At 37.9% G+C, this 21,694-nt stretch overlaps 1 protein-coding gene across 6 annotated transcripts in view; it reads right to left on the minus strand.

The window, feature by feature from the left end:
• The window catches only part of EYA1 (EYA transcriptional coactivator and phosphatase 1), a 150,394-nt gene that overhangs the window by 91,201 nt on the left and 37,499 nt on the right, over nt 1-21,694 (minus strand). For 4 of the 6 annotated variants that reach the window (XM_060035176.1, XM_060035175.1, XM_060035172.1 and 1 more), the window contains exons 5-7: nt 20,135-20,257; nt 2,784-2,866; nt 2,181-2,367 (exon numbers count right to left, since the gene is read on the minus strand). In XM_060035176.1, coding sequence (XP_059891159.1) covers nt 2,181-2,367; nt 2,784-2,866; nt 20,135-20,257 — 393 coding nt within the window. Of the gene's footprint in view, nt 1-2,180; nt 2,368-2,783; nt 2,867-20,134; nt 20,297-21,694 lie in introns of all 6 variants that reach the window. The other 2 variants (XM_060035173.1, XM_060035174.1) reach the window with 2 other exon arrangements.

Here is a 21,694-nt window from a genome sequence, read left to right on the forward strand (position 1 = left end):
TGAAAGATTACTATTGTTCATACCAATTTTAAAATGCACAATTAAAAATAAATGAGTCCCTACATGTTTACCCTGAAAAAGCCTTACAAGGCTATCTTATTTGTTCATTATGACATAACGATTCTATGAACAATAAGGAACAGATATAAAGTATGGAAGAACTCATGTACTGTGGATTCATCTGTACTGCGTAATTCCATGAAACTGAAAGGCAGAAACCTGGTCATACATAAGATCAGATAATGACTAGAATTTAACTTTCCAGTTTTAGAAAATACTGACTTTAAACCCAATAGACTATTAAAAGAAAAAAACCACCTGAAATAACTTCAACAAAAATAGACATTCATTATTTTAACTATTTTTTATTTCAATCTTGAAACAAAAACATTAGGTTATATGTAATAAATCATTCCTTCTAATTCGTTAGTTTAATGATTTTTAGGTACTTTATCACCAACACTTACTTTTCATCAAGAAGGATAAGTCTATAATTTTACACATGACTAGTAAGAAAGGAAAGTTAATGCCAAACAACTTAGGCTGAATCCACAATCTTACCACAAAGTTTAAAAAATAAAAAAGACTAAATTTTCCTTGAATTTTTAAAGTAATCCACATTTCTTTTTCAATGTGTAAACTCACTGAACTTTCGACTCCTAACTATGTAAGACAAGAAAGGCTGATCCCTACACATGCGTTTTAGTGGGAAGTGGTGAATATAAAAAAATCTGAAAAATATTATTTTCTCCCCATTTCAATTCATTCCTATTCTGTAGCCATAAAGATACTGAAATTGAAATAAGTACCTAAAACACTAAGCATGTATTCAAATAAAACCTAAGATAGATCATTCAATCTTAAAATAAAATTATATATACCTTTCAAAAATTATAATTTCGCATTGTTTCCCATCTGGCGTGGCTTCGTGCCCACTCATCCCCACTCTCTCACACAGCATCCCTTTTATAAATAAAATTCACTCAGAACAATGTCAAGTTTCAGAGATAAAGTTTTATATGTCCAAATGGCCTTTTTTTAAAGCTCTAATCAACCTTAATTTAAGAAACATGATTAAGTCTTCACCAGTTTGTTTTATTCTGTTCTCTTCACAACCAAAATGTCATGAATTAAGTAAAATTATTCTGCTGTCTCCTTTTCTCAATCTCTTATTCCACAGACCCTAAAGAGTTTTTCTATTTCTCATTCACATAGCTATCCTCATTTCAAAATTCCTTCTGATCCTTGAGAAGTTTGCACGGACCCAGATGGTTCATGTAAAACACTGGGATACGATGGACAGTCCTACCAAATCAAACTTCTAAGGTTTCTCAAACCTTAGAAGACTAGAAAAAGAGGGGCAAATTAAATCAAAAGTAGGCAAAAGAAGGGACTTCCCTGGCGGCACAGTGGTTAAGAATCCACCTGCCAATGCAGGGGACACGGGTTCGAGCCCCGGTCCGGGAAAAACATTCTAGTTTTCTAAGTGCGAGAGAAAACGTAAGAAACCTAGTTAGAGACCAGTTCAGGAAATTAAGCATACAATACTAAGAGTTCCAGAAAGAATTAATGGAGGGGAAGAAATGTTAAAAACATAGCAGATAAACTTCCAGAGATGGAGAGACTTGCATTTGAAAAGGCCCCTCAAAGGTTGTGCAGGAGTATAAGAAATGCCCACCCTCAGATACATTGTTAAAAAGTTCACAGCAAGTCAGGAGTGGGAAAGGTTAGGCCAGGAGAATCACTATTTTCCATGATCAACCCTTTGATGCTATTTGATTTTTTTGAAAAACATTAACTGTTTCATGATGATAAACATTAAATTCGAGGTGATGTCTTTTATCTTCATATTCATATGTCAACAGTTATAATTATAGGTCAGCATTATAGCTAAACATTTATACTTATGCATCTAAAAAGCTATATATATCTTGAAAACTGAGTATAGGTACGACTAAACCAAATCTCTATTTCATGTACTTTTGAAGTTACGCACTTTGTACTAAAATTTTTAAGCAAGTAGAAATAAAGCTAAGGTCACCATCACGCTACTTGACTTAAGGCCTTGCCAAAACTTGTCAAAGGCGTGCGACCACTGTCGTGAATATATGACTGGGGAAAAATGCATCTCAACCACCAGAAACATAGCGTGCAGGACTAATAAAAATGCACGTAATTACCTGCTGTGGGATCTGTCACTGCTTGGCTGGTGATGCCAGATGGCGGTTCCTGAAGCTGGTAAGTGGCATTCGTGGACGGCGTCGTTGGGCTGCTGTTGCTACTTGTCATGTAATGTGCCGGGTACGGCGAGCTGTTGTAATACTGTGCATACTGACCCTGGCCAAAGCTGGGATACGATGGATAGTCCTAGCAAATCAAACCACACAAGAGCAACCTGTCAGAATACGGCTGCTGCTTAGCGTTTTCAGAACGTAACCGTGAATGTGTTTGCACTTCCGTCTTCTCTGACTTCACAAAGGGACACACAAGCACACGCTGAGTGAATTGAGCAGACTTGCAAACCAGTTTTATGTAAGATCAGATTCCCTCTTCATATTTCTATTCCATGATTTCTAGGTGAAATTCAACCAATCTGAGAACCAAACAACTCACCAATATAGAACCGCTAAAGAGATTTTTGAAGGAGGAAAAAAAAAAAAACTATTAGAAGGCTTAAGAAAGGTCTCGCTTATAGTGTGATATAAATGGACCTTTCTTTACCTAAGAAACTCATCTGTTGCATTTCTTTAAATTTCAGAAGTTAAACTGGCTTTGAAAATTACCTGCTGTGAACTGTTAAATCCAGAGGAATTCGTGAGTGAATTATTTCCTGTATATAATCCTGATGATGTTGTAAAACTGCTACCTAAAAAATGAAAAGAAATATGGTTGACTAAGCCATGCCAAGTGATGTGCCTATAGGAAGTTATTATTTAGATAAAGCAGGGTTGGAGTTCACTGCAAATGTGTTTGGTTTGTCTTTGAAACCAGAATCCATTGCCATGGCTAAAATTTTGTTTTCTTAAAATGGTTGACAATTTTAGTTTCACTATACTACAAATAATTAAAAAGTACAGAGGTTTACATTTCTGAGGACATGAGGAACTCATATAAACTATGGACAAAATTATACATTTGTGCAAAAATATTAGACACTGCGCTTTCCATTTCAATTTGTAAAACACACCAGGATTTTTCATGTCTTTACATTAAATACGCTTATTGTAAAGTAACAGGATCAGATTGAATGATCTTTAAAGTTCCTGCTAGCTCAAAAACTATGATGCTACTTCCAAAGATGCAAAATGCTTTCCAACTTGTACTTGCCATTTGAATGGCCACCGAAAAAGCTGGTTATTTCATTTCACAGAAGAATGAATGGAAGCACTTGACGTATTTGATAAAAACAAAGATCAAATAGGAACATGACCAGTGTTTTATGTATTACATGTGCTGTGTAGGCAACATCCTGATTGTTGAATGTCTCTGTGTCAAAAGATACAGCAGGAGTTGTACAGGATTCAAGCCAAAGAGCAAATCTTGGTCCCCTCCTTCAATGGATTTACTATCTTACTGTTTAACCACGCAAAGTGACAACACACCATTTTCTTCTTGAAGTATAGTTGATTTACAATGTTGTGTTAATTTCTGCTGTACAGCAAAGTGATCCAATTATACATACATATACATTTTTTAATATTCTTTTCCATTATGGTTTATCTCAGGAAATTTAATATAGTTCCCTGTGCTATACAGTAGGACCTTGTTTATCCATTCTATATGTAATAGTTTGCATCTGCTAACCACAAACTCCCATTCCATCCCTCCCCTACCCCCCAACCCCTTGGCAACCACAAGTCTGTTCTCTATGTCTTTGAATCTTTCTGTTTCCTAGATACGTTCATTTCTGTCATGTTTTAGATTCCACATATAAGTGATATCATATAGTATTTGTTTTTCTCTGACTTACTTCACCTAGTATAATAATCTCTAGGTCCATCCATGTTGCTGCAAATGGCATTATTTTGTTATTTTTAAGGCTGAGTAGTATTCCATTGTATATATATACCACATCTTCTTTATCCATTCATCTCTTGATGGACATTTAGGTTGTTTCCATGTCTTGACTATTGTGACAGCACTGCTATGAACATAGGGGTGCATGTACCTTTAATAATACACTATTTTTGATGAACATTTTGGCAAAGATTTTTGAAAAGATCAGGGACTTGCAAACGTGTAAAAAATGGCATTCATACACAACAAAATGGGAATTTAAATAAGACAAGCTATTGGGCTATTTGGTCATGATCAAGAAATTTTATATATCATTTAACCCAGCAATTCTATTGCCAGGCTATCTAAGAAAATATGGATTTATACAATGACGTAGTTAGTAAAGATATTCTTCAGTGTTATTTCTAGTAACAAAACATAGAGAGCATCCCCAAGTTCTTAATAGGTGTTATTTGGAAAATGGAATATTATGAAACTGTTGAAATAGTATCATAATGACGTTTAAAGACACAGGAAATTTTTTCATACTAATTTGTTAAAATAAAAACTAAAGCAACAAAAATGTTCTTTGTGATCTCATTTGAAATATTTTTAAAGCATAAAGTATTTCCAGAAAGCACAAAAATCTCAATCTATGGAGGGGTGCAATCTATGGTCACATAATATTCATGGAGCCAATGTACATTTTTCAATTTTCCACTCAGAACTGTGTTACTTCTGTAAACAGAAAAACCATTTTTTTAAATTAAAATTTTATGGCAAATGAGCAGTCTAGGCAGTAAGTGCATGGGCAGTTTAAGGAGGACATCTTCGATGCGAACTGCCTAGTCACAGATGCCTTCAGGTACAATGTGGTAGTTAATATATGCCAATTATTTACTTGCTACTGAACATTGAAGTACTGGCTAAAGAGTCAGAAAACATAGAGTTTCCAGTTCATTACTTATGAGCTGTTTGGACTCTGGACAAATCACCTAACTGCTCTAAGAAATAATTTCCCTAGCTGTAGAAACTCTATTTCATAGGCTTCTTAAACAGATCAAATGAAGTAATGTTTTGGAAAACATAATGAACAAGCCACAGTGACACACAAATGTTCGGAACCGTTACCGTTTAGTCCAGTAAACGTTTCTAAAATTCTCCACCGTATTTATCTTTTCCCTCTTTTGACTTTCCCAAACTAGATAAATATGACTTAATCTCTTTGCATATCTAAAATTCTTTTCCTACTTATTTATCAAGCATCTACGCACTTTGAAAACCCAATCAGAGGATTTGTTATTTTTGGATGTAGGGTATCTTTTTTGGTAGGTTCCAGTACTTTTTTGTTCAGCAGTTAGTTGTGATTCCGGTGTTCTTGTAAGAAGAGGTGACAGCACGTCCTTCTACTCCGCCATCTTGAGCTAATCTCAAGGATTTGTTACTTTTATTAAGAGGGGAAAATATTTCCTAAGATGGTTTTAAATGTAGTTATTACAGGCTCATATTTGAGGTTTCCTCATTTGTAAATTTTAGGAACATCGGTTGTTCAAAGTGCCCAGAACACCTATCACAGATAAGCTGCGAGCTCTCACACAACTAATACTTGTTTCACCACAAACGCAGGGGCAACAACAGACAAGCTTTTCATATTAATGATCATTTGCACGTGGCAACCACATACTTACTAAGCAAGTATTAAATATAGGGCTTGTGGTGATAATTACATGAGGACAGAACATACAGGCTTGGACCTCTAGGACTTACCAGGTTAACATTAGTTCTGTTTTTTTTCTTTTTAAACACTGGACTTCATGGGCATATGACTCATTCATTATTTGTATATCAGTGAACAATTAACATTAAATCTATATCTATACCTATATATCACAAACGTATAATGAGCATTTAAAAAATTCCTTATAAAAATTCAAATTTATTCTGGGTAAGAGTGTGAATATCAATACTTTTGAAAACTGTATTATGTACATTTTATAGGAAAAATTACTTTGGGTTATGACTTGTGACTTTCATTTAAACTACACATTTCTGAACAATAAATAGTGACCTCAATAGTCCCCATCCACCAAGAAAATGAATTAAGATATAGAAAATATATTTTAAAAATGGACGTTTTTATTCCATAACTTATTCCCTGGAACAAAGTAGAAAAGACCATGGAAGCTATAATGGCACATATAGGCCATTGGGGTCTGACCAAGTAAATCACTGTTCAGTACTCTAAACGGTACCCCAGTGACTCCCCAGACTTCACGCTACTTCGACGGCTGTACGTTAGCTGGAATTCCACATAAGTTATACTCATTTACTGGCTGACTGCAGACTGAGATTCCATTCCATTTCACATGCAGGAGTTTAACAGCACTCCAGTGGCCTACAAGACTTAACGCAACTTCCACAAGGATCTAACTTACGTCAGGCAGAGATGGACATGCGGGAGAATCAGGCTCAGGCAGTATTAATTTTTAACCCCAGAATCAGATCTGCAGGGCTGCCCCACCCGCCTCCACGGAGGACTTAGGAAAGAGAGCTGATAACTTTTAGTCCAGGCCACCAGCACTGGATTTCTTCAACAGCCTGCTTCCTGGTCTCCTGCCCATCTTCCGGCTCCTACAGCTCATTCTCCACACCAGCAGTAGAATACTTTCTCTAAGGTGCATATCTCATCTTCTCACTCCCTTGTTAAAAAAGTAACTGCCCCCTATTAGCCTCAGGATCAAATTCAAACTCCTTACCAGGGCTTATTTATTAGGCCCTACTTGGTCTAACTGTAGTTTTTCTCTTAGATTTCTTTGATCTCTTCCCAGAAACTCCCAGCCCTCACCCACCCAGATACACATTCCAGCCTCATACAAGGGAAGCAACACGCGGTTCTCTGAAGGTTACTCTTTGCACCTCTCCCTCCCTCCCCAGTCCCACTATATCCTGGCTAACTTCTAATCAGCTTCCCAATTCAGCACAGACTAGAAACTCCTTTCCTCAGAAAAACCTTCCCTGAATTCTCCTCTTCTCCTCTTTCCTCCTAAGCCTGGGTTACTGAATTTCTCTCTGTCTCCTGCTCCTTCTCTGTGATGTTTATATTTTATATATATGACATATATGAACAATAAAAATGGAAAACATGCATTGAATGCTTACTATATGTTAGGAATAAGTTCATCTTTCACATGCTTTATCTATCAAAATAACTTGATACTATAGGGAACCAGAGGGTTAGGTTAGGGTAATATAGCTTCCATGGCATGGAAGTAAAATTAAACATAGTTCCGTCTGGTTTTAGCATCTATACGATGCTCTCTCATGTCCTCTTACCCTGTTCTCTGTTGCTTTATGGGAAGATCTGAAGTTTACTAAAGTGTTCCCAGGGATCATTCTACAAGGATGAAAAAAAACAAACAAAAAACCATAGGAAGCAAACATAGAATCAAAATAGGAGTGACAAGAATAATCATACTTAAAACATATCAAGGGCTTACTCTGAGCCAGGCCAAGTGAATATTTTACATGTTACAACTCACGAGCTCTCACAACCACCCCTCAGGAAGGTACTATTATACCCCATTTTACAGATTAAGAAGGTGCCAAAGATGACAAGCAGTGTGGCAGACCTGGGGTTCAATCCCAGGCCATCTGGCTCCAGAGTTGAAGTTCGCCGTGTATTGCCTCTCAAAGTAACCAGGGTTCTTTTTCCTTTAATATATATTTTTTAACCAACGTATTCAACATATGGCTAACTATCTGCCACAGAATCACCAGGAGGTGTTTGTTAAATGGCACCAATCTGGGCCCTTCCTCAGACACAGAAATCACCATCTTACTGAGGCAGGAGGGGTAGGACGTGACCTGAAAACCCACAGGGTTACTGAACACCTAAAGTCCCTGATTTCTAGCCACTATGTTTTAGTACCAATTCAACTGGTGTTTCAGCAACTGCTTCAAAAACCCCCGCTAGTATAAGTTTTGTTTTTACACTAAGAAAGTAATCACACTCACCAGGAATTTAAAGAATGGAAGCGTCTCAGGGACTGTTTTGGGTATTTGTGGCCCTTGAGCTGGGCTAAACAAAGCTCATAGGGAGTGAAGGGTCTGAGAGCTGATCTGATGCAGATTGGGTGCCAGCATTACCAGGTGAATTTCAGCGAAGCTTAGAACACCACAAAGGCAAAATAGCAATGACACTGCTCCTAAGAAAGCGTCCGTGAGTAGCTACTAAACCCACTTCCTACTCTACACAGGCCTGGGAGACGAGGCACATTTGTGTAGAAGGCCACCACGTACCAGACTTAAGCATGTATGCTACAGGGGAGAAAGGGCAGGACATGACCAGGAAAAACAGACCTCCTTCTTCCATTAAGATCCTTCCTCTTGAGAGTTTCTGTTCGATTCACAAGAGTCTTCACTTACAACGTTAGGTCACAGAATTAGGCTTAGCATTGAGAATTCATTTATCAAAATAATATAGAAGTATTTTCCTTCCTAGATCCAAAAGATTTTACATGAAAAGTCACCTCTAGGTAAAGAGAACAGAAATATTCTATGATAAATTGTTTTACATTTTATGTAACAAATCATGAAAATTCCCCAAAGTAGAAAGAATTCCCATTTCCAAACCATTATTTCTCACTCAAGGAGTTTGGCAGAGATTGGTTCAAATGGAGCTCCAATAACGCCCAATAGCATTCTTGGTAGAGTTTGGAATTAAGTTACCTTCCAAGCAGGGTGGCAGTGGTGATACTTTCTCCCCCACTAGTGAAAAGGAAATCTTATCTGTTTAAATAGTTTACTATTGTGAAAAATCATAGCCATCCTTCTTTTCTGGCATGGAGGGGAGACACTCATTTCCAGACTAGAACACTGGAAAAATCTTTCCTTTCAGAACTTCTCTAGGAGACAAAATTATTTTTCATTCCATTGTCTTCTTTTTAAAGTTGAAAATTTTTATATTCTGAATGGGAAGATTATATAGGTTATACTATGAAAAAAAAAAACCTTTCCAAGTTAGTTCAGTCCACAGCAACTACCGGCACATCTAATTGGCACACTTACTACTCTAGAGGGTGTTGTGGACCAAAAGAAGCGGGTGTCATGAGTCTATCCTTTGAGGAAAGTTTAAAAACACACAATCTCATGAAAGCACCACGAAGAAACATTAGCTTGTGTTATGTACATGAGCACCACGAGTTCTGACATGGAGCTGCTCAGTCAATGAAATGAAAACATCTGATTAGACTGAGAAGGACAATACACAGAAAATACACAGAAAATGTCAAGGAGCGTGTTCCTGGTACACAGTGAGTATAAACCATCCAAAGGAGAAGATGTGAGAGTGAAAGGTTTATAGGGAAGTAGGGAAAGAGACTAAAGGTAGGTGACAGAAGTTTCTTGATCATTTAACAAAAGGATAACAGTTCAGCAAAATGACATTCTTTATCAGAAAAACCCAGGCATCTGAATATTGATCATACCAATATTAGCATATTGGGACGTGGGAAATGTTATGATTCTGATTTTCCTTTTAAGGACTGGAGGAGGTGTTATAAATGCAAAGATATTTTTGTTTATATGACTGGGCCTGGAGATGGGGGTGGGTTAGCGTTTGGGGTGGAGAGGTGGGGATGGAGGTGCCCGGGAGAGGAATATGCTCACCAAGCTACTTTCCAAGGCTTGCCTGTCCACAGCTCACTACATGAATTCAGGATGGGGTCCCCGCTATCCTGAAAACGCATCTTATTCATTCTTGCTCCTCTTATTTAATGCTTCTCTCCGTCAATCCCCATTTCCCATCCTTCATGATCTGGCTAAGGTCCTATCTTCCCAATAAGCTTTCCCTGACTGTTCTTCTCTGCACTGATTTTACCTTCTGGGAACTCGAGCTCACTAATAATTGATACCATTGTTCTCAGAACAGCCTTCATTGGCCTTGCTTTTATCCTCACCGTAAGTTCCTTAAATTCATGTGTTTTACTTATTCACCTGTCTCACATGGACAAGGAGAAACCACGTCTGACTTTGAAGGGTTTCGTGTAGGCTCCAGTAGGAGACAGAACTGGTACTTGAGTTTCAATCCAGGATGGTAATGACAACAGGGTCCAGTGAGAATACGACTGTCATAAAGAAGCAGGTGTAGTAACAAGAGGAAATCTTTCCACAATTGTGTGTGTGTGTGTGTGTGTGTGTGTGTGTGTGTGTGTGTGTGTGTGTCTGGTAATGATGGCAGAAGGCTGTTTGGAAGAGCGATTTGAAGGCCCATCTCTCAACTTCCTTATGTGTTTGGCAATGAAAAAGACAGTGGGGAAAGGAAAAATAACAAAATAATAATTGTTTATTTCTCAGATTTTATCTAAAGGATACACACTTTACTGGTTTCTTTTAAACTGGATGATATATGAAGGCCTAGCTTTAAAAATTAGATTATAGGGGCTTCCCTGGGGTCGCAGTGGTTGAGAGTCCGCCTGCCGATGCAGGGGACACGGGTTCGTGCCCCGGTCCGGGAAGATCCCACATGCCGCGGAGCGGCTGGGCCCGTGAGCCATGGCTGCTGAGCCTGCGCGTCCGGAGCCTGTGCTCCGCAGTGGGAGACGCCACAGCAGTGAGAGGCCCGCGTATCTCACACACACACACACACACACAAAATTAGATTATAATCACTACTTTAGATGTAAATTACATGAAGAATATTAAATACAGGACTTAGAAGCACCTTCTGGAAGGATTTAAAATATGTCTGAATTTCCGGAAAGAAAATCCAGCAGGGTTTTAAATCAAATAAAATATTAAATTAATTAAGCATCATGAATTTTGAACAGCTCATAAAATATCACTGATCTAGCTCAGATATTGGTATTTCATGGGTACATGAATGAAAATAAGAGCCTTGCTTACAGATGAAAAATCTCAAATTTAGAACGCAATAACATCCTATGATTTTACAGTCCATTTATATTTCAGTATTTCCACATCCATTGTCTCAGGTTATTTCCCACATCAGTATGTGAGGTAGGATCCTTGTCAGAGAGAGAATGGTGATTTCCTGGCCCAAGGACTCTGAGTTAGGGATTGGCCATTATCTCCACTTCCAGGCCACCATTTACCATTCTAGCACACAAAATGCACCCTTCAGATGCTCTGATTCAGCGATGCTGAAAGTGAATTATATATTGTAAAAAGTCATATTTTTAATTTAACTTCAATTTTTTATTATTGAAGTAGAGTTGACTTACAATGTTGTGTTAGTTTGTGGTATACAGCAAAGTGATTCACCTACACACATATATATATATTCTTTTTCATATTCTTTTCCATTATAGGTTATTACAAGATATGGAATATAGTTTCCTGTGTTATACAGTAGGTCCTTGCTGTTTACCTATTTTATATATAGTAGTTTGTATCTGCTAATCACCTATATGTGGAATCTAAAATATGATACAAGTGAACTTACTTACAAAACAGAAACAGACTCACAGACATAGAAGACAAATTTATGGTTACCAAAAGGGAAAGGGGTGGGGAGGACAGAAAAGCGGTATTAATTTTTCGCTGGACAAACATCACAGACACACAAAGGGTAGAGACAAGGGCATCTGAGAAATTTCATAAATAATGATCTCATTTCTAAAAGACTTCTTCATTGTAACTCTTTTGAGGCTGGTGAATAATTTTAAAAGTAAATTATATAGTCACCCAAGGATAGTGATCAGAAATATTGGCTTTCTTCTTGTCCCCATCAGGGGTTGCTATAGGGAAAAGGTGGTGGTCTCGTCAACCAACCGTAACAAACAAGAAACAGTCTTGCTAGAAGACCCTGTGTGGCCACCCAGTTCTATAGATGCTAAGCGATTGTAGTTTAAAAATAAACCAACCCCTCCAAACCTTTATTAATAAATCCTTACTACTGTTTCATAGTGAAGAAGAACCCAGCCTATGTTGATTTATAACATGATTTAAAATATCAAGTCAAAGTTTTGTGTGTGACTTAACCTGGAGAACACTGCCCAGCTATAACTTCAAAAAAAAAAAAAAAAAGGGTAACATGTAGGTCAAAGGTCTACTGAACAGAGAACAAGGACTCACATTAAAACCCAGAATCCCAGCCAACATAAGAATGCTGGAACCTGCTGGGGCCTGTCTGTATTTCCCATGTTTTAGAGCATTTTCTAGCACTTACTCGGCAAGCAGGATGCTATCTGTCCCTCGTGTATTTTCACAGAAGTCCATTTGCTTTCCTTCCCTGGCCTCTTTGCCATGGGCTATGTCCATCATCGGGCGCAATCTATGTGGCAGAAGTCAGTGGAGCTCCCTGCGGAAAAGCCTCTGAAGGCCAGATGGGCTATTTAAAACCAAAGTTTTCCCCTTTTCTTACAAGAAGGCTTTTAAATGACCAAGGTTTCCTTTTTATCTCAGTAATAGTTTTTCTATTTCAAAGACAATTTGTAACTAGGGTAATAAAGACTACAAAACCTCGTTATTTATCTTTCTTCATCTATTTCTCTATATTTTACTAAAAACCAATTCATACCGACAATAATTTGGGTATTGATCTCTGATTAATTATCGCTATTACTGGATTTCAAAAGATCTCCATACAATTTTCAACACTTGTCATTTAAAATAACACAAGATGCCAAAAGAACTGAAACAAAATATTACTGTTAAAAAATCAAATTAAGCCAAAAAAAAAGTCTAGAATGCAAAAAATTCCACAAACTAAAATATAAATGTGAGTAGAATGGCAAAGCAATTAAGAGAAATTGTGAACATCGGTGCAAGCTGCAATAGCTTTTCTCCAATTGTAACTCTCATCTGTCATTTTATGCCAGAAAGTGCACATCTCGAAGGCTTTATCAGAGCAGATTATTAAAAAGGTTTAATAAATATTTTCTTAAAACCATATATTTGAAGTTAGGAAAAATACCATTTCTATAGATAATGAAAAAACTTTAACAGTACATTTTGGTAAGCAGTTTCGAGGTTCTAAAAAACTAATAAACTGAAAGACTTCAACTATATATTTGAAAAGCTATAGACAGGCAGACCAACGGAAGTCGGGGTGGTTGTCCTTATTAGATTATTATTGGACGGTTCCCGCTTCATAACGAGCCCCAGATCGGCGAGGTGCAGAGAACTGTGGAGCTGTCACCCTTCAGCGTCCCATTAACAAACCCCTGTCCTTGTTTTTTGTCTCTCCTCACTGGTTGGAACTCCAATCTCTCTAACAGAGCAAACAACATTATATACAAAGACGGAGTTAGAATTCGTGTGATTTTCTCCTTTAAAAGAGAGCAATAAAACCGAAAGGAAAATAAACCAAGCGGGGTTTCCAGAGCCCTCTGGGTTTCGGGCATGCGCATCTGTGTAGTCCCTCCCATCTATCGTGGCAAATCCTGACACCTTCTTGCTGCAGAATGACAGGAATATCCCCACCTCACTGCTTCTCTGGGGCACTAAAACACTCAGAAAGGCATTCCACACAACCACCGCGATTCTGTGATGTCTCCATCCAGCTCCCCCTACTAGTGTGAACACAGGGGAAGACTGCTTTGAACAAACTACGATAATAAAGTAACCAAGGATTTTACGATGCTAAATTCCAAATTCGTTTCCCCAAATGAAGAGAACTAGAGTTCTTATGAATCTTAACTTCCAACTGCTATTGTGAAACAGACCTCTCCACTCCCAGCAAAACATTTGTATATTTCAGACATACTACCAAATAAAATGAAAATATGAGAAGAGATGGTCACCCCCTGCAACTGTCGATCAATAGAACTAAGTTATTAGGGAAACCTGGGTTTGCCTCAAAGCTGAAGCTTAACCAGTTAAGAGACCAGACTTAACTTGAATTACTTTTCGTGTGAAAATTGTTTGCACTTCCTTATCTCAAACAGATTGCTGAACAAAATGTCATTTTCTTCCTATGACTCAGCCTCAAAATTTTGAACAGTTTCTTGTTTTCTGTGGTTGATGGTACTCTTAAGTCTATAGTGTATAGGACGGGGGGGTGGGTGGGTAAATGAATGAATGGGGATGCCAGCAATAGGTCTGGAACTTGTGTTTTTAAGAAATTATAACTAAAAGCTTGATTTCAAGTCAGATGCCTCTTTTACATAAAAGGAGAATAAAATTTGCTTATGACAAGCTTAGCAGATATTCTGTGAAACGGGTCAGTGAATCATAGGCTAAAGCAGTTTCTCCTAAGTTTCTTGCCCTTGGTACATGTACGCACGCACGTGTGCACACACACACATACACACAGACATACACATAAACTCACACGCCCCCCCCCTTCATTCCTGTTGTCAGTGCCCTTTGATTGGCAGCATTGAAAACACTATCTACAGGATCTGCACGGTTGACCCAGGGGTCTCCAGGCACCCTCTGTCCGTCCACACTCCCTCATTCAACTCACTCATTTGCATGTTTGTCAATGGCATGTGAAGAAAAATCTCACACCATCCAAAACTTCTTCCAGAAACACTGAAGCTGACCCTGGGGAGCAGGCAGATGTCAAAAACTACCAGCAAGGATTTCACTTCCTCAGGGTGAACTCTACAGTTGTCCACGAACAGAAACATCTTGTCTTTCTCTGTAAAACTTAAGTTTCTAATCTTTCACTGGATGTACAAAAGAGATCCAATAAAAGCAGAGATAGAATTTTCCAGAATCTTGCAGCAAAGGTAAAAGCAATCAGATTTTCCAGTCCCTGAGGTTTTACTCTGTGGGCTTTTAGTATTAGTGCATTTAAAAACGAGTGCATTTAAAACTCTGATCCTTGTTTGCCTTAAAGCGGCATGCGCCAGATTCACCGAAGCCTGCCACGGACATGAGTGTTGAACATTGGAGCTGGAAGGATCCAGAAGGTTCACCTGGACTAAACGAGGGCACCAAGGCTGGCCTAGTTCACAAGATAAGGCAGCGCCAAAATGCCCACAAATTTCCAGTTCAACCTTCTCCTTAAGTGTCGTGAAAATGTTAAAACACAGTGCTCGGAAATGAGCTCTCTAAAAAAAGTTTTCTAAGCTTCACGAGCTGGTATTTTTTTTACTACTTACATAGCTAGCCGTGTAATGCAGTATCTCAGTTCCCAAAACAGCAAATCCACCCTTCAGGAAACATACTACAGGCAACTACATTTCGTTGTTTTTGTCGTTTTCTGTAAGTGCCTCCCCTATAGGTGTGGTCATTTAAGCGTATAGAAAACATGGCAGGGTCAACAGTTCTAAACCATTCTCCATTTTGATGTATTCGTCAGCATATTCAGATTCTTAACCTTCAAAGCCATTGTTCAGGGTCGTTGCAGGGATAAAATAATATATGTTAGATAATTAGAAAAGTGCTGGGCATATGGTAAGTGCATATGATAAACAGTCGCTGTTTTTTTGTGTTATGGGCAGCAGAGTTTTCCATCTCGATAGAGCATAGCTTGTCACGTTCCCATCTTCCTCCCTAATCTTGGTTTCCGAACTAAATAATTTGGTGTTCACACGGCTATGACCTCCCTTTTCCCCACCAGTTCCTCACACTCAAGTCGCACTGTGGCTGCAGGGATTCCTGGGGCGTAAGGACCTGGTTGATGCCGCTTTCTTTCCCATCACGGCAGAGCTGAGTTTATTTCTTTGTCCGCGTGGCCCTTCTGTGTTACCCACTGCTCCTGCTTTCCAGCGCCCACCACCGCTGCTGCCAACACAGCCATTTCTCTCTTCTGATTTTCTTCTTCACGTTCTCGGCTGTTCTCTCTTGTTTCTTCTGTACGTTTGTATCGTGTACACAAAGCCTGACCCTTTTGATAGTGATTCTCCTTCCTTGCCAGCGCATGAGTTAGATCTGGCTCTTTCTTTGCTACGCCTGTTTGGTTACTGGGTTCTTGGAGCTCTCTTTGCTGGTTATATATATATATACATATATATGTGTACAGACACATATATAATAGTATACATATTAAATTTTTTATATTTATTTCATATAGAGAGAATTTTTTTTCCTCCTGGGGAAGGGGAGAGAAGGAGAATTTAGGTAATGCTTCCTAATCTGGAACTATTTCAGAAGCCTGGATTATGATGATGATGATGATGATAATAATAACAATAATAATAATAATCACCCCTCCCCCACCACTACCACATCACTGCCACAATGAACACAGTAAAGAAAAATAAGCCTTTGAATGCGGACTACGTGCCAGATATTGGTCAGTGATATACACGGATAATCTCAATGAAACCTCACAATGCTACTGTGGGAACAGATAATATTATCCCCACATTTGAGACGAAGAAATGGAGACATGAGACATCAAGCCCCATGCTGAAGTCCCACGGACAGCAAGGGCAGGGCTGTTGCACAGGCAGTCTGACTCTAGAATTTACGTTGTTAGCCACAGTGCAAGATTTCACTGTACCTTTAAGTCCAACCTTCTAAATCTCACAGAACCAAACAGGTGATCATCAAAAATTTTCCTGAAGTGAATCAGCATAACACTCACTGAGTCATCTGGGTTACTAGAATATTCCTTCTAGTATCGTGAAATCCTAACATTACGAAATCTTAGTAACTAAATCTCTGAATAACTCATCATCATACCTTATATTTAAAAGGTATATATTTAAAAGTTCAAAGGATATTGGAGAAAATACTAGGTAAAACGCTCCCAAATCACTAAAAAACATATACTGTCATCCAAGATTCTAAGATCTTTTAACAGATATAAGATTGATACAAGCAAAAATCACTGTTATTCATTAAGGATAATAGAATTTAGAGAATTTTGACAATAATTTCAGACATTATAGAAAGTTTTATATTAAAAAGAAGTATTGAAAAGACAAAGGTCTATAGACTCCCATGACTGGGCACATAAAATCATTTCATCCACTTCATTTTCTACAATGCACTTAATATTTAAGAAATACATATTAATCAGAGTTTACTTATTTATCCACATTTGACCATAAGGAGTTTATAGCATATCACGTATCATTATCCATCATCAGACTGGCAACTTTCAAGTTAATAGCATATTATTCTTTGGCTTGGTGTGTGAAAGTCAGATTATTCTGAAAATGAGTGAGGTGCCGTTATAGAAATATCCCTATGAAATAATACCTCAGTCATGGAAAAAGGGCTCTAAAATCCCACTGGAAAGGCCATTCAACCAGGGGACGCTTAAAAACACAGAAAGTTGTAATGCAACATCCCAGATGCAATGAAACCTATAACTAGAAAAGCAATGCTATATTTGGTGCTACACATGTCCTTATTTCGGCTTTAAAATAGACTTTTTTCTGCCTCCAAATTAACGTTCTTTTCTCCTCTTTCATGTCCACTCTTCTCTCTACACTGACGCTATGCTTACAACTCTGACAGCTAGTTAGTCCTCTTAGGAACTTTCTTGCCCCATAAGCTTTAGATCTGCGAGGACAGAAAGATAAAGCTAAGTCAAGGGCAATATTTCTCGAACTCTGAGACCCACAGCATGCTTCTCTTCTCCTAATCCTTCCCAGGCTGACAATTTAGCAAAATATAATAGTTATGTATGACTAAAAGAATGAGATGAAAAAAGAAAAGACGCAGAGTGCATGTCTGATTTCACCACCATAAGATTTACTACGGACGTACCATGAAAGTTTCTAAACACTTAACTCGCAATTTCTGTACTCAGCCCATTGTGGATGGTAACCAAAGGGCCGCACATGCGCTCAAGCCCAGGAATCACACATGTAGTTACCTCTCCTCTCCGGAAGGCGCTTCACCTGTTTCATTCTGACCTTTAGGATCCACTTCTCCTTAAAGAGACTGGATGCCCGGAGTAGAACGGAACCGACCATAGTGCCAGATTTTTTCCCCATAACTCTCCTAAGACTCTGCAATTGCATAATGTATTTGTCTGTTTGCCTACTGTCTCTCTCCTTGACACCAATGAAAGCTTTAGGAGCGAACAGACTTTGCTTGCCTTATGATCCGTTTCATTACTAAAGCCTAAGACTATTCGATCCTTTAATGAAGTCTCATCGATGTTTGTTCTTTCTATCCCTTTACTTAACTGATATTCAGCATGTGGAGAAACATAGCTCTTTTCCAAGAGCAGCTTTCAAGTTTTGGAATCAAGCACATGAGTAATATCCTTCTAACACTAAATGCTATCTGTCATAAGGTAATTTTAATTTTGTAGCCATCAAATATATCAAAACTTTACAATCCATGCCTTTTTATACCAAAGGCAAAACCAAGTATGAAAGGATTAATGAATCTGGTCCCACAAAATTTTAGCTTCCCGTGCAGGAAAAAAAGCTCTTAAAAATGATAAACCGGAAATACATCTATAAAACATTACTAAAGTTTAAGAGACGTAATATAAGAAATAATAAGAAAAGACAAACACCACCATGCAAGAAAAGAAAAACTGGTTTATCAGCTCAATTTTCTAAAAATACACATGAAAACAACAATAAAATCTTGGACCTTCCAAAATGACAACTTTTTTTTAAAGTAAAATATTTAACGTGTTCACGCTAATTCACAGCCCTTCCTTGTGGAAATATATAACAAATCCCTAAGAGTTGAAAACAGTTTACCTAGCAATTCCACACTTAAGTTTACTCAAAGGAAATAATTAAGCATGCACATAAGATATTCGTGGCATTGCTCCAGACGTCCAATAATAGGGGGGTTAGTTAAATAAGATATATCTGTGAAACCATGCAGCCATTAAAATGATGCCATAAAATAGATTTTATTGATGTGAAAAGATGTTTATAACATAGCTGTTACTTAAAAGAGCAGGTTGCTAAGTCTACCAGCGGATGAATGGATAAAGAAGATGTGGTATACACACACACACAATGGAATACTACTCAGCCATAAGAAAAGAAAGAAATTTTGCCATTTGCAGCAACAAGGATGGACTTGGAGGGTATTATGCTAAGTGAAAAATGTCAGACAAAGGTGGACAAATACTGTATCCTATCACTTATATGTGGAATCCAAAAAATAAAACAAATTAGTGACTATAACACAAAAGAAACAGACTCACAGATACAGAGAACAAACTAGTGGTTACCAGTGGGGAGAGGAAAGCGGGGAGGGACAAGATGGGGGAGGGGATTGAGGGGTACAAACTATTATGTATAAAATAAATGAGCTACAAGTATGTATTGTACAACACAGGGAATATAGCCAGTATTTTGTAGTAACTATAAACGAAATATAACCTTTAAAAATTGTGAATCATTATGTTGTACTTCTCTAACTTATGTAATATTGTACATCAACTACACTTCAATAAATAAACAAATAATTTTTTAAAAAATAGCAGGTATTTAAATCTACTATAGCTTGGCACTATTGAAAGGATGCATATCATTTGTTAAACTGATTAGCGGTAAAAACAAAATATTAGGAGAATGTTTAAATTAGGTGAGAACAATTTTCAAGTATTTTAGACACATTTGCATGATAATAATCTAATTACAGTAATGCCTACTCGTGAAACAGCTCTGACAACTGTAAGCTTTCAGCTGTCATCCATATGACTTGCACTTACATTATGTTTTGTCTATAGTTTGAAAAATCAGAACCCAGGGATGCGTCCTTGGAAGCAATAGCTTGAAGATGCATTTAGTAGCTGTCAGTTTGATCTCCTGGTCTTTGGCAGATCATTTAGTCAACACCTATCACATGCTCTATTTCCAGAGCTGTGATAATGAAAATGAAGAAAACATACCCCTTTGAGACAGGTTGATTGGCGACACCAAGTGCCAGGGTTTTTAGCATGTATCATACTACAACCTCTTACATCCTTGACTTTGCTTTTTTTTTTTTCACTCTTTTTTTAGTTGATAGAAGCAAAGGCAGAAAACTTCAATGACACAAAGAATTTTAGAGCTTTTTGTAAAAGAACCTGAGTGATCATCCAGTCTAACCCCTGGATGTTATAAATATGGAAATTTAGGCCTGGAGAGCAGGGAAGTAAAGAACCAGACTAGAACCAGGTATCTTGCCTCCAAGCCCAGCCCACTTTCACCATCATCCGCTCCTTACACAGAATATCACGTGCCACTTTAGAAAGTAATTGTTGTCCCACAGGATTAATGAAAAGAGCAATGCCAGTGTGTATACAGACCTTGCATCTGGTAGCTGTACGGTGCCTGTCCAGGTTGAGGGGTCCCAAAGCTTGTACCATAGCTGAGAAATCCTGTCTGTCCAGGTGACTGAGACTGTGACAATCCACCTTCAGTCTTGATGCCTGCCCACAATGTACCTAAATCAGTTAGTGATAGCTTATCTATCTGTTCATTTTCAAAAGCTGGTCCATATACACAAACACTCCCACAACTATCCAATTACAAACGCTTCCCCCCGCAGTGTTATCTCAATAACCAAGGCCATAGCGTGAAATACCCTTCACTGTAACTTCAATTAAAAAGAATAAAACCAGGATTATTACAGATTTCAATGCGTATCTGCACTATTCTTTTCTTTTGTTTTCCTGAATTCCGTTTTCTATAAAATGTCACTCCAGTGATATCATTTCTATAATTAGTTGTATTGCTTTACAAGAGTTTAAGATCATCTTTACAGTCCAGAAATGGCCATAATTAAACTTGAACATTATTCTAAATGTTGTTGCATTAACATCAGAATCAAAATATTTTTTCTAAAAAGTGATTAATTAGAGTCTCTAGCCTCGTAACATTAAAAACATCTTTTTTCTTTACTCTTTCTACCACAAAGGTGATTTTAGTACACATCACAGTTTGAGGTCAGAGGTAGCAATATTGGGCATAGAACTAAGCAACACAGGGGGAAGCCTTCTCCCAGATATCCAGATCCTACAGGCAGTAAGCACAAGAGAAGAAGAATAATAACTCAATCCTATAGAACAGCATAGCGCTTTATAAACAGCACAGAGAAATTGACAAGTAGTTCTCCTTCTGTCCCTTATAGTTTCAGGTTTTTATTCAAATATAATTGTTTTAAGTGTAACATAAAGTACACTTTCTTTTCATCACATAATGTAAAAATAGTGTATTTGTGGCCCCCCAATACTTCCCAAAGTGCCAAGCTGACATCCTAATTTCAGGACTTGGGTTTGGCGGTATCGTTGTACAGGGCTCAGCCCTGGATCATAATTAAAGACACTCATGAAAGTTAACAACTGTCCTTAATTCCCACAGAGGGAGGGGATGAAAATTTCTGCCAAGGGAATTCACATTTCGGAATAATTTTACTTTTCACTTAAGATAAATAATATCTTTGGGATCTAGAATACACAGTAGTCTCACTGTTTATTTCCATTTTAGGGGAATTTCATCAGTAGAATGAAGTTAGGTAACTTTCCTAAGGCAGTGGAAGAATCTGACTCTTGGCGAAGAGAGCCTACTCTAATTCCTGAAGTATCTCTAAGTAACCTCATAATGGCCTTACATTTCAGTCTTAACACAACCTTAGCATTTTTTAAAAATGTGACTTTCCCTGTACAGGCAATCCCAAACCAATGAATAACCCAAACTTATAAATGGTCCCTGGAAAAACAAGTGCCCAAGACAGGTGGTTAGATGGCTCTAGAAAACTCCCTTCCTTTTCAGGGTGTCACAATAGAGATTTTCCCCCTTCTCTCTCCATTTGATGCTATAATGATCTGCTTTCAGTCTTCACCTGTGCCACCTCTGTTTTTAGCCTG

The sequence above is a fragment of the Delphinus delphis genome, chromosome 17, assembly GCF_949987515.2.
Source record: "Delphinus delphis chromosome 17, mDelDel1.2, whole genome shotgun sequence".
Taxonomy (NCBI): domain Eukaryota; kingdom Metazoa; phylum Chordata; class Mammalia; order Artiodactyla; family Delphinidae; genus Delphinus; species Delphinus delphis.